Raw genomic sequence first — 14,284 nt, 5'->3', positions numbered from 1 at the left:
CCTTTGCCCAGATGGACAATCCCTGACTGTGGACTAAACAACCCCCCTATAGTCCTGCTAGCACTCCCCCCAATCCTGCCAGCTCCCCTAGACCTTACAAACCTGCCTGCAGACCTGCTAGCCCCACCATTCCTACCTGTTCCTCCCCCAACCCCAATTTACTTAGAACGGGCTCCCAGCACCGGCAAACATCTGTAAAACTGGCACTGGGAACAATCTGGTGCTGGTTTTTACAGACATTCAGCCAGTTCTGGGAGCCCAACCTAAGTAAATCAGGGTTGAGGGAAGAGTGGATGGGCCAGGGGGGCTAGTGGGTCCATGGGGGCATGTGGCAGGATCAGAGAACCTCTCTCCACCCTGTTCCAACCAGGCCATTTTTAGCCTCCTGACCTCCCCACGCTACCTCCAAACAGAGAGCTCCCCTGTGGACCAACCAACTCTCCCCCCCCAAAAAAATACTGCTAGCCACCTGAATTCCACCCCCTACCCCACCATAGTCTCACTAGACCCCCATATCCCATCCAAACCTCCCTTACCTCAGATCAGGCTCTCAGTACTGGCCAAATGTCTGTAAAACTGGCACCCAAACTACAAATCACACAGATTAAACTGTGTTTCTTTTCTCATTCATGTATGCTTCACTCACTATGCCTCCAACTTTTAAAATTGTACAAAAAGAAATCAAACCCTGTGAACCTTCATGTGGCAGGATGCAGCTTGGGGAAACACCTTCCTGAGAAGTTGAGACAGAAGTTAGAGAAGGAATTTTAAAGTTATTGGGACAGATTTTCCAAATGCATATGGGTAGCACTGTGTCACTCCAGCTGTGGTATAACCACTCCTTTATTCTTGCTGGAAGACCTGTCCAAGCAATGACAGACTTAGAAGTGTTGACTGAACCAATCCAAATCCTTTTGCACAGAGAGCCCTCCCCTAGAATTGGTAATTTCTGGCTAAGATAATGGCTGGCATCAAATGATGGCCACCTCTGGTTTGAAGGTACAGTAAGATAGGGCAGACAAATGCTCTGAATTCTCAGGATCTTAATATTGTCCTTCTCATTTAGGAATAACAACATAATCTATCTAAGCATCTCCATCAACCTCTATACAATACTATACCTAGTACACATGGTTTAAATGCTACAGTTTTAGAACAGATCTATGACAAAACACTGAGATGCAATTTCTTTTTTAGTATGTTGATTTAGAAATTTTCCTATAGGTCTCTGCTTCAGTTGTTTGAAATGAGAAGGCTTGTGCATCTGGAGTTAGCCTGCAGAACTTAAATGGCTTATTCTGGTTGTTCAGAGTTCTTGATTTTAAAATTATTTTGCTTGCTTTTGTGACCTTTGCTTTATGTTTTGTGAACCTGAGAAACAGCTACCAGCAGTCTAATTTGGTACTCATCTTTGGCTTACTGTGATGTATGTCTCCAACATTTCTTTTACTTGTATTTGAACTATGGATGATCAATCCTTTTTGCTGTCTCTGTACCTATGATACAATTTGTGGGTAAGGCATATTTTCTTAGTAGGGATACAATTCTTAGTTTTTGCAGATGCTGACTGTGCCAAATCTACTGTACATCACTGCATATACCTGACAATAAAGTAAGTTCCTATTATAATTTATTGTTAGGGATATTTGCATAGGCTGCCCATAATATTTTTTTCAGAACTACGGGAGGACAACTACTGGCAGATTTTTTAAAATACAGGGGAAAAATTAAGAACATTCCTCCATTGTTTACAAATTTTTAATGGTACATTTAATCTAAAAAAAAAATAAAAAATAATAAGTAATTTTAGAAAAAGAAATATAGAAAACTATATAGTTATAACAGGAATAATATCCTTTCTGTATTTAACATGCTATACAATCTATATTAGCACCTGCATTTCCTAATTCTGTAATACCTAGATGTTATTAATACTTCAAAAGAACAGAGGAAGATGGCTAATCATCTCAGCCCTAGCTAGAATGGAATGAAAATCCTGTTCCATGAAGCAGCAATGCATGCACTGGACATCAAATGCCTGAATACCAGTATCAACTTGACCAATAACTCAACATTTGACTTTGGCCAAGTCAATTAGCTTCTCATAGGCCAGTTTTGTCATACATAAATATGGGATTAAAAATACTTATATAACTTTTTAAAAGGTAAGATCCTTAGAGAACTTTTACAGGGATTTATTAATGTTCAACAGTTTCAGAAAGCTTGTAGTATTGTCCCTGTTTTACGGAAGGAATCAATCACTTTCATAAAGGGTATTAGAACTTAAGACCCCTCGATTCCTTGCCTTGTTTTCAGACCATAGCTTTTCCCTAAAGAGACAGTATGCCTAACATATTAAAAATAGAATGAGACGTAGGGGTTTTTTGGGATAATAGCCAAAATAGTTGCAGGGCTGTACTCAAAATTCAGGAAATTCCAAAGTTCAGGTTGTTCTGGCAACAGGGGGTAAAGAATGAGACGAGCTGTGCCACACATGTGCAATCATCATGAGGTTGTCAAGATCTCAATTTGACCTGTTTTTTGAAACTCCAAACTGTACCCAATAATTTATGCAACTCCTTGACTTCCACCTAAATTGTATGTAAATTGTAAAGCACTTATAATTCCACCCTGCTGAGGCATGCAATGCCTATTTTCACACATACATGCTGGCTAGCAACAACAAAAATCCAAATCAAAACAAACTAAAGCTAGTTAATGCATATGCTCCAGGAGATAGCTAAGCTGAGAAACAGCTCTGAAAAAAATGAGGAAGTATGCAATTCAGACAAATGCTCTTATGGGAGATAGAGAGAATTAATTTGGCCAAGACAGAACTTGGACACCTTGCCCTACACCCCACTTGAAAAAGTGTTGGGAAGAGGTGTGATATAGATGCGACTCAAGAATGCTTGTAAGAGCTGGACTATTTGTTCCCCACTGAATCAAGCTTCTGAGAGGCTATTACCTTGCATGTTTAAATATGTCATTGCTGATGACAGATGAAGGATGAGCTAATGCAGAATTCAGTGAAGCTGAACTTCAGAGAGTGATTTTGAACTTAATATCATCACTTAACATCCTTCATAAAAATTAACCAGGTCACTCAAGCTTTTGGCTAAATGTTATGATTAACTTTTTCTTTCCCTTCCTTATTTATTGCCAAGATAAACTGAGGCCTTTATCGTTTTCATAAGACTGTGATAGGTATTTTCTCTGGTGCTCTTGTGATAGGTTAATGTTAGATGTACTTTGTCAGGATCTTGTCTCAAATCATTTATCAATCTATAAAATTATGTGAATTTGGAAAAGGTTTTAGCTTGCAATCTAAGAAGCCCCTTTTGATGGGATACAAGAATGAGATGTAAAATTTACGTAATTTTAAATAAAGTCTAATTCTAGGAGATGACATCTACAGTGTTTGCTATTTCTCTCTTTTGTTTGTGCCCTACACATTTCAGGCTTTCAACTTTATTTATGTGTATATTTTGAAGAAACAACAGAATAACAAAATTCTAACTGAAGCACAAACTATTAAGACAATTACAATGTAGTTGTATTATCCCTTGTGCCATCCAGCCAACAAAGATTATGAGCCTCAGCCACTGCAACTATTGGCATCCAGTTACTCTGATCCCAGAGGAAACTACTTGCTCTTTACTTCAATTATTCCATTCCAGTATCATTATTTCAATTTCAGCCTTTGTCAATACAGCGCCTGAGTAAAATTCTGTAGTTTCTGTTTATTACAACTTGTAAAAGGTTACAGACTCTCTCCTCCCCCATCCCTCTTTGAAATACCATGATCCCCAAGACAGCTGGAAGGGAGCAAAAGGATAAAATGAACCAGGATAAGGAAACAAGGAGAACACTCTGGATTTGCTCACCCTCTCCAAACACACCATGAAATCTGTACGGCCTATCAGATCCACGATATTTGCCATACATTGAAAAGAAAAAAAAAATACTGATTAGAATAGAAATATAGTAAGCATTACCTATTCAGTTTGAGCCATTTCAAACACTTCTGAAACAGAGCAGTAAATTCCCCCCCCCTTCTTTTTTATTTTTTTTTTTATTTTTTTTTTTAATTAAGAAGGGTGGTTGGTTTACTCTTGTTCATGAGAAAAAGATACTAAGCTCTAAATGAACTTGGTAATGATGTGGGTGGTTATTCATGAGGAAAGCACGTGGCCACTGGGAAATATTTTGATTTAATAAAGAAACTTATTCTGGTGTGCATATAACTTAGAATCTAAAGTGACTTAACAAACATTATCAGTACGTTTCATCCATTGCTCTCATCTCCACTTTAAGACGACCATTATGCTTGAGCTAGCTTGGTGGTCTATGAAGAGATGCATTACACTGCTAGATAGGGAATCAGCATCACTCCATACTTTCTTGTAAAGACAACAGGGCTGGATGTGAAGAAGAGAGGTCCTATGTTATGCTTCCACAGCCAGAACCCTGAGGAAAACCTTTTAAAAACTGAACCTAAGATTCTGGGGATCTCTTCAAGATTGTTTCCATGAAAGGCAATTTTAGTCTCTTTAGTATGTTACCATTGTCACAGGATGATTGCAAGTGTTTTATCCCTCAAGAAACTTTAAACAAACATTATATATGAGCAATCTGACAAGCTTTTTGGTAACCATTAAGTATCTACTTCTTCAACTATTACATTGCATTCACTGTACACACTCAAAGAACCCATTTAATATCCGTTTCCTTCAGTGACAAACAAATGCAACAACTTTTTACCAAGGGTTAATTTAATAATCCTATTTGAAAAGAATAGAAACATCTCTGTTCCATAATGCTGCTAAAAATTAAAATCTTATTATACGGCTTCTTAGATCTTGTGGTTATCCAAAAATAGATTCCCAAGAGAGCAGCCCAGAGAAACTGTCTGTGATGTAAACAATTAAATAATACTTAATTGAACTTAATGAATACAGAGCATTTTTAATTAATCAGTCTCATAGCCCCACTGTAACACAGGCATGCATTTTGTTAAAGAGGCTAAAGAAGGAAGAGGTTAAACGACTAACTCAAAACCACAGAGGAGCATATTGTCACAGTTATGTTCCCTTTTTGTGTAACAGGGACACATGGGAGCATTTTTTAGGGTGAGTTTTTTTTGCTTAATAATAGCAAGCATATTGGCGAATAGGTCAGTCTTGTTCATTGGCAACAGCATTATTTTTTTCTGCACTTCAAGGGAAATTTTAAGTGAGCAGCTAATTAAGACTAATTGTTCAGCATGCCTAATTCATAACAGCTACAGGGGCAAGTTATCAGAATACATGCACTGAAGCATAAAAGGTTTGGGAACACTGACCTTTCTGTCAAATTCAATCAAACCCATACAATTCAATTTGATAATCTTTCTTGACAATCCTACTCTTATATGCTCTGATGTTGGTATGTTTTATATTGCACTGAGTTGCATGGTCTACAGGAAGAATTTTTTCATTGGGACTAGCTATAGACATAGGTTGGCTCCATTAAAATTTGAGAAAGGTTGAAACTCCAACTGCAAAAATATAGGTGCCCATAAATAGATCTATGCTACCACAGCTAGACTGCTTCCAGTACCCAGTCTAGCTCACACAGAACTGGTTTGGTATCTTGATACTGCACTGTAGCAGGGTTAACCTCCTAGACAAGTTGTCAGTCCTGGTTTATCCTTTGCCAAGTGTCCAGTTCTCCTTTCCTTAGGAAGCTTGCCTCACTTTCCCTCTGATCATTTGGGACAATACCCATGGTAGCCAACAAAGCATTCCTGTCTATTGGAGTTCAGAAAAGAAACCCTGCTTCATAAAACAAGCATCAAAAGCAGAGGAAGAATAAAATCTGGATAGTAACCAGGTTGCTATTCTGAATCAAGCATAATAACCTGAATCCATGCTCAGGTGTCAGATGAGATACTTGCTCTCTAAATCAGACTGCTGTGGGGGAAGAGGACATTGCAAAAGTTATGGAAGGTTATACTTGTAGAGTGGCCAGATGGCATACTTCATTTTGCTCTCAACTAACAAAATCACTTCACCTGCATCTAGCACTAAAGATTTTAGTTTTTCCAAGATTATACAGACATCAGTAACATTAAAAGAAAGCTATATTCATTTTTCTAACGCAAGTAGAGAGGATTTCAAAACGGTAACAAAGATTTTCTTTTAATGGGGGCAGCCTGATTCCCGTGTTTTAGTGCTGTATTCGACTAGTTCAGGGTATTGTTTCTCAATATCACCAACATTTTCAACCAGTCCTGTATCCTGATCGTAGGAAGGATGGTCTAATGGTTAGGACGTTATCTCTACTTGAATTAAATTCCCTGCCTTGCTGCAAATGTCCATCTCCATGGTCAAGTTTCTCATGTGTAACATGGCAATAATAGGCATATCTCCTCTACATCACAGGCATGCTTTAGTAAGGACATTAAAGACTGCAAAGTGCTAGGATATTATGGTGACAGGACCATCAGGTTCCTAAACAATTATTATTATAGATTTCATAAATTTCATAGACATTAGGGCTGGAAGGGACCTCGGAAGATCATTGAGTCCAGCCCCCTGCCCGAAGGGCAGGAAGTCAGCTGGGGTCATAGGATCCCAGCAAGACAAGCATCCAATTTATTTAAAGTATCAAAGAATGTTCCTTAAAAATTAAAGGAAAAGGCCCATTAAGAGATAGTTAAAAGATAAGAATATACTTCTAACAACAAGCACACAATTTTAGTATATTCCCCACCAATTATCTAAGGGTAGCAGAAGGACCCACCTCTCTCTTCCTCATGTGGCCAATTCAAAATGAACCTATACCCATTTGGTTATGTATGGAGTTTCTGGTCTTACACAATGTATAACCTGCTTCAGGGACATGGTCAATTGCAGGTTTTTACAATAAAAAATATGGGAGCTTGCTCTGAAAGCACTAAGAGACACAGGGTCAGAGTCTATGTTGCTCTGTAGCCTATATTCAAAGAATAAGGTTTCCATGTCACAGTGGGAAAAGAAATGAGATGCAGAACCATGGTGAGGCCCATGCTACTTGCAAAGGGAAAGTGTGTGGTCCAAATTCTGAAGACAGACAAGTGTGATCTCCAAATCATCAAGTGGTGGATTGGCTGGCTGTTTCCAAGTAAGCACACCAGATTTTCCTAACAATAGCGGAAACTATTACCTATATAGAAAAACAATGTACATTGATATATAGGTTAAAAATTAAAACTTTACTTTGATTTATGGTTTCTTGAGATTTTATTCAAGAAAAAAAGAAAGATGTATTCTCAATGGCAATCATTAATTTTCAACTTTATATCTGCAAATTAACCAGAACGTTAACAGACTTGAGACAAAATTTGAGCAATGTAAAACTCTTACAAAAATCATCTCCCTCCAAGATATTTTTGTTTTGTTCACCACCCCTCTCTGCATGGTAGAAAAGAACTCAATGAACCCATAAGCATGCCCAAACCTTTTTTAGTTAATTTCCAGAGCATAAACACCAACACTGCTGCAAAATAGCTGTGAGCAGGATGCTCAGTCTGCTGTTTAGCGTGTAAGAGTCTGTGTGCTATTTGCTTTTCTTTCCTGTTCTATTCCCATCTCCAGTACTGTGACAACCAAGTAAACGGAGGAAAAAAGCATCAACTGGCACACTGGGACAATCAAAACCCCAGTATTAAAATCTCATTACTTACTGACCAGTAGTAAACCCCTAAAAGTTCTAGGTACACTGACATATGTGCTTATAATGCATGTCATCTAATTTAATCCAGCCTTGTCTCATCTAACTCAGTAGCATATACACTTATACCTATAAACAGTCATTTCCTGAATAAAAGGCACAAATGTCATTTGGAAAGGCTCATTGAATATCAATGCAACTCCACACAGGCATGGAAAGGACAATAAATTCTATCATGCTAAAGGCCCTCTCAGAAACAAGATTGTAGAAGTTATTTAAAGTGAGCTCCTTCTCTACATACGACTGGAAAATTCATTAAACAAAACATCTATATCACTCAGTGACCTAGAAGATATATATCATCTTGCCTAGAGTTCACAGTAGGGGACTTCAGAGAATTTGAGTTATGTCAGGAAGCATCTACAATTAATTACAGAATATGAACTGTTGCAGCTGACAGAATTCTTAGGAATGACATCCCTTAAAGCCCATGCTAGTCATAAACAACTTTACTTCTCTGCCAATCTCCCACTCAAAAAAACCCCAAACACAATAACCCTTGCCAATCTTGGATGATGTCATCTAAATTAAATTAATATATGTTCTGGGTCTGCTTGGTTCATTTTTCTTCTATTTTTTTTAAAGCAAGGAAAATAAAAATAAAAATCAGATATCATCCACCTGCCTGAACTGTTGAAGTTACAACTTGGAAGCCATAAATAATGTAAAATGTTCAGTAGTACCTATGTGATTTGGGTGCATGAATTCCATTTTCAAAAGCAATTTACAAGCTTATGCTGATACTCAAGAAAGACGTATTTAAAATTGTTACCAAAGATAAAACTGCCTTGAGCTTGCTTTGTTTAGAAAAATGTTTGTTCTTTAGAAACTGACTCTTTGGATTTGGAATCAAATATTTGTGTTCTCATTTTAAGCAAGACAGGTTGGGGGAAAGAGGAAGGAAACATTTTGCTTGCATGTTTTATGGTTTATTAAAATGTGAAAAATAGGATCTCAGTAATCTACTACTGGTTAAAACTATATTTTGTGTTGCACTCTATACAGCGTAATTTTTTAATTAAAGACATTATCATACTTACATGTTTTACATAAAGTTATAAAGGAGCAGAAGAAAGTGGATGTTTGTGGCTATCTCAGATCTTTCACAATAAAAAACAAAACCTGGATATGTATATACTTCTTGCTGGGGATAACAACATTTTGAGGCTCCATTTTGAGATCTAAACCTATTACTGGGAAGCAGGGAAGAAACTAATAACTGATGTGCCAGAGGCTGGAATCATCTTCCCGGGCGCTAGGGAGAATGAGCTACTGAGTGGGTGCTGCTACACATTGAGAGCTGCATCAGGTGCTATCCCATTGTGCAGAGGGTAAAGTCATGGACCTGCACAGATACTTATTTTGGGAATGTGGTCAGACATGGTGATGGGTGTCAGTGCAAACCTGAAGGCCACTAACAGCACAGACAGAAATTACATTTGTCATGTGATTGGCCCCTTGAAATTCCTCTAAGTTGTGCCCAAATAGAAAAGCTCAGCTGCAGAGCTCTCTGACTGTACACTGTATGAGGGTTCAAATGAAGCCACTCCTAAATGGAGTGACTTAATTAACTTCTGTCTGCTCTGGCTGCAGCACAGCAATCTGCAGCTGCTGTCTCTGGATCGGAGGTGGAGAAGGCAGGGAGGGACGTCATTTTGGGATTCTCTCAGCCCCACTACAGTCAGGGGGGCAGTGGGTTGGGGCTTCTCACCCAGGGGGAGGGGGAGTTCCAATCTACCTGCCCCTGCCAACCCAGCAGAAGGCAAGGGAGGGAGGTTACCTTCTCCCCCCAACCATCCAGGGAAAGCTCCGTAATTTAGGAAGGGTGTGGAAAAGCTTGAAAGAGTCCAGAGGAGCGCCATGCGCATGATCAGAAGGCAAGAGAACAGGCCTTATGAAGAGAGGCTGTGAGTTATGGGACTCTTCAGCCTGGAGAACCATAGGCTCAGGGGCAATGTGGTGACAGCCTATAAGTATATAAGGGGTGTGCATCAGGATCTGGGGGAGCGCCTGTTCAGCAGAGCACCTCATGGGATGACAAGGTCAAATGGTCACAAACTCCTGCAAGACCATTTTAGGCTGGACATAAGGAAAGACTTCTTTACTGATCGAGCCCCCAAAGCCTGAAGAGAATCTCCCCAGAGATGGTGCAAGCACCTGCCCTGGACACTTTTAAGAAACACTTGGATGCTTATCTCGCTGGGATCCTTTGACCCTAGCTGACTTCCTGCCCCTTGGGCAGGGGGCTGGATCTGATGATCTTATGAGGTCCCTTCCAGCCTAATGTCTATGAAATCTATGAAACTAATCCTGCAGACACAAAGTTTTCCTAGTTGTTGTTTTTCATTAAAAAGGGTGTGTTTCTTGAAAGAAAGAGACTAATCAACAAAAAGTGCTTAACTGTATGAGGCACCAAGCTCTTTGATCTCTTAGTGCTTTCAGAGGAAGTTGCAGCTACTAACATTTGGTGTTTTTAGGTCAGACGCTGTGCCCACCCCTCTCTCCCCCCCACAAAACTTAGGTGGCTCAAAAATAATCCTACCTGCAATAATACCATCCATCTGCTCTAGGGCCGCTTCCAGCATGTGACTTGCATCCGAAGCCATGGTGTCTGACTTTTCCAGACCTTTCTTCCTCCTACTGTTAAAATAAAAAAGCAGCTGGTTCAAATATAATCTGCATAAAACTTAAGCACATTTTTTTTAGCAAATGTATTTCTTGCTGCACCACTGTAAATGAAAAAGCTCAAGTCATATATCAGCAAACTAAAGCACAATACTCCAATCAATTTGCTCCCACTTCTAGCAATAACTGTTAACCAGCATTTCCAGCTACTTATTTGGGTTTTTTAGTTTATTTTTTCTCTATAAATAATTTCACTATAAACAGATATTTGAAATTAAAAAAGGGAAGGCTTGAGACTTAAACTCTCATTCTTCAACTGAAGTTGACATATCCAGATAAAAGGTGTGATTTGCTCCCACCCTTAATATGACACCATTAAGAAGGAATAGAGCATGCGTGGCCTTCACATCATTCCTGGGGATTCCACTGGATTCAGAATCTTTTACTCACAGTCTGCATCCCCCCACAAGTCCTGCTGACTGCCTTCCTACCTTATCACTGCATTTTTCTAAAATCAGTTTCTATTGAAAGTTCAGAGTCCCATTTGATAACATGAGATATTTTCCAAAAATATCTCAGTTCTGAATGAGTCTAAGATCACAATTTCCCTGCTAGATTATTTGTCATATACCAGCTACTGCTATCAACAGATAACATTTCAAAAGAAACAAGAAAACAGAAAACTAGGAAATGCACAGCCATTTTGCTGCCTGTGCTAAGAACATTTTTACAGTAAAATTCTCTCATATCCAGTTTCAGGAACCAGTGTCCATAATAGAGTTGAGTTGGCCTTTTACTTTGACATGCCTACCTTTCTGTCACATCATATGCTAGTCACACAATAGTGATAAGATCTCAAAGGGCTGCAACATTTGTGTTTTGTCTGTCCTCCTATAAGGCTGGAAGGTACAAATTGTGTTCCCTGACCTTCAAAGTCTCTAAACTCTAGCTAGGGACAGAAATTACACATAAACCAGTAGAAGTATTGGAAAACAGTCCAAATCTGTAACATAACAGAAGTTCAATGCACATAAACCACTTTCAAAATGGTCAAAACCAGTTAAAGATAAACCTGGATGGGTGTAGTATCAGATTGAACTCATTTAGGTTAAATCAGTTTATTCAACTTCTATCCCAGCTCCCCTCCAGATTCAAGTTGGCTGCTTCAGCCGACCAAGGAAGCATGCTCTAGTGCGCCCTGACTTCTGGCCTGGACCATTGCAGGCATGTAACTGCATTTCTGGAATCAAACCTGAATTTATGTTCACTTGCTTATCAGTTTAATCTACGCAACTTAGACTAACTTGTTAGACGGCTCCAACCATCCCTATACCATGTCCCATGACTTGCAGATGGTCTACATGTTCTTCTAGTGTCACACACTGGGATCTGAGCTCTAGAACATCACACGGGACTGCCCCCTGGAGCTCACGGTCCCAGTGCTCTCTCACTGGACTCTCCATTGTTCTTCACTCAGAACTCCAAGTCCCATCCCAATTCTGGGCTCCCAGCCTCTACCCATTCAGGGTTCCAAGCCTCATCCCAGGTCTAGGCTCCAAGCCCCATTCCCATTCAGGGCTCCAAACCCCACTCTGGGCTCCAAGCCCCATTCCCCTTCCCTACACTGGGTCTTATCCCCTACCCTACACCGAGCACAAACTCCTCTTATCCCTTCACCTTAGGAGCTTCTCACATAGATCCATGTAGGCTCAGGGCCCCACCTTCCTGGAGCCTTACTCTCAGCTCCCTTAGCGCAGCCTCAGATCTCACTGTGAATCTGGGCCCCGTCTCTGGCCCCTTCACCTGGCCAGGACCCCACCTCAGAACTCATGGTGAGCACCCATTGCTTTGTTCTTCGGGGTGTGCTCCCCTAGCCTTTCCCCTCCATGCCGTCACCTGCAAGGCAGCAGGGGCTGAGGCTTTCTGGCACCTCATACTCGCCCTCCCCTGGGGAGGCCCCAGGTGTAGCATTTCCTGGAGACTGCCCTGCCACTGGCAGTCCCATCACACCAATCAGCCCCAGCAGGGTGTAGTTTTAAGTCATGCCTTAGAACCAGGAGCCTCCAGCCAACCCCACAGCTCCTGCCCTTACCTCCAAGGTATCACAAGCAGCAGCTTCAGCCAGGTGGTGTTCTCCCAGCTGCAAGCAGCAGACCGCTGGCCTTGCTGCTCAGGCTCCTGCTCTTATAAGGAACAGTTGCATTGGTGATGCTTAGGGGGTGCAAATGGGTGCACAGGCACCCCCAAGCATGGCAGTACACCCCCTGTGATAAAGCACCACCGACACTGCTGGTGGCACCTGCAGGGCGGTCATTGCTCACCCCCGCCCCACTGTTGACACCGCCAGGGGCATCTGCAGGCAGTTTGTGATCGCTGCTGGCCACTGCTGATGCTGCCGGTGGCATCTGTGGGTGGTCACTGACCGCAGGTCAGTGCTCGCTCCCCCCCCCGCCACCGACAGTGCTGCAGCCACCTGCAGGAGCTCCTTGCTTGCCACCGACATGCTTCCACTGCCAACAGCGCCACCACCATCTGTGGGAGCTCACCGTGCCCCCCAAGCCTCTGGGGACATGCAGCATTCATGAACAGTTGGTCCCTATTCCCAGTCAGGCACTTGTGCCTAAATCGGGTATTGCAACCAGCTGCAGGCTGCCTTGCTGCTGCCCATGCCCCTAGAAGCAACAGAACATAACCTGTGCTCTGTTACATACTGTAACATTCCTACAAGGAGCCTTCCATTGGAAGCGTTTTTGTTCTTCATGAGCTGTTCATTTGTGGGGCTCTGGTGGCTAGCTCTAGGCCTTGAATCATGGATAAGGATGCCTGTGCATTTGAAGTTGCTTTTAGGGAAGACTTGAGTCCTTTAGGCACAAGTTGATAAATTGATATATAAAATCAAGTCTATTTCAGTTATTCAATAACCTGGAAAATATTAAATTAGGTTGGTCCTGAATGAATATCAGACTACATTCATGTTGAGTGTTGCTGCAAAGCCGTACAAGTTTCTGGGTACTAGTCTGAAATGAATAAGCATCTTTAAAAAAGCATGGGATCATTTACAGCATCCTTTTGTCTGTGAGAGATGGTGGAAATTGCAGCCTATGATATAAATGGTTTGCAGCGTCTCATGTAACTGAATAGTCCAACCTGAGATTTGTATGTTCTGTGTAAGTCATTGCAAATGTTCTGTGGAAGGGGTTGCGTAACAGTTGGGTGGTTTGGGAGCTGCTTGCTTCCTATAGACTTTTCTCTTCAAGCTGTTGAAGCCAATTCCTGTTGTGTACTTTAATGCCATGGTGGAGATGACGACACTACTTGTTCCTATCAATTGCCAATGTTTCCCATTGGCCAGGATCAATTCCAAATGCCTTCATATCTCACTTGAATGTGTCTTTATAGTGAAGCTTGGGGCATCCTGTTGTTCTTGTTCCCTCTAATAATTCTCCGTATAGCATATCCTTGGGTATACGTCCATCTTCCAATCTACTCAGATGGCCTAGGCAGCACAATCATCTCTGTCTGAGTCAGACTGTCACACTTGGTAAATTTGCCCTTTGAAGAACCTCTGCACTAGTAACTTTATCTTGTCATTTGATGTTGAGTATGTGGTGTAAACAGCACGGGCAAAGCTGTTTAACCTTTTCTCTTCACGTTTCATAGTTTCTAGGGTCGGAAGGGACCTGAGTAGATCATTGAGTCCGACCCCCTGCCATGGCAGGAAAGAGTACTGGGGTCAAACGACCCCAGCAAGGTGTTCATCAAGCCTCCTCTTAAAGACCCCCAGGGTAGGAGCCAGCACCACTTCTCTTGGAAGTTGGTTCCAGATCCTAGCCGCCCTGACAGTGAAGTAGCGCCTCCTGATGTCTAGCCTGAATCTACCCTCTGCCAGCTTGTGACCGTTATT

General features: G+C 41.2%; 1 protein-coding gene across 4 annotated transcripts in view; it reads right to left on the bottom strand.

Annotated features, from left to right (window-relative positions):
* Positions 1 to 14,284, bottom strand: part of PPFIBP2 (PPFIA binding protein 2) — a 223,748-nt gene that overhangs the window by 182,256 nt on the left and 27,208 nt on the right. For all 4 annotated transcript variants that reach the window (XM_019519541.1, XM_019519543.1, XM_019519542.1 and 1 more), the window contains exon 2: positions 10,298 to 10,395. In XM_019519541.1, coding sequence (XP_019375086.1) covers positions 10,298 to 10,361 — 64 coding nt within the window. In that variant the 5' untranslated portion in view covers positions 10,362 to 10,395. The remainder of the gene's footprint in view (positions 1 to 10,297; positions 10,396 to 14,284) is intronic.

Source organism: Gavialis gangeticus, unplaced genomic scaffold, assembly GCF_001723915.1.
Source record: "Gavialis gangeticus isolate Ggan-Ray unplaced genomic scaffold, GavGan_comp1, whole genome shotgun sequence".
NCBI classification, from domain to species: Eukaryota; Metazoa; Chordata; order Crocodylia; family Gavialidae; genus Gavialis; species Gavialis gangeticus.
The sequence above is the reverse complement of the archived record's forward strand: the minus strand, read 5'-3'. Positions and strand labels throughout refer to the sequence as shown.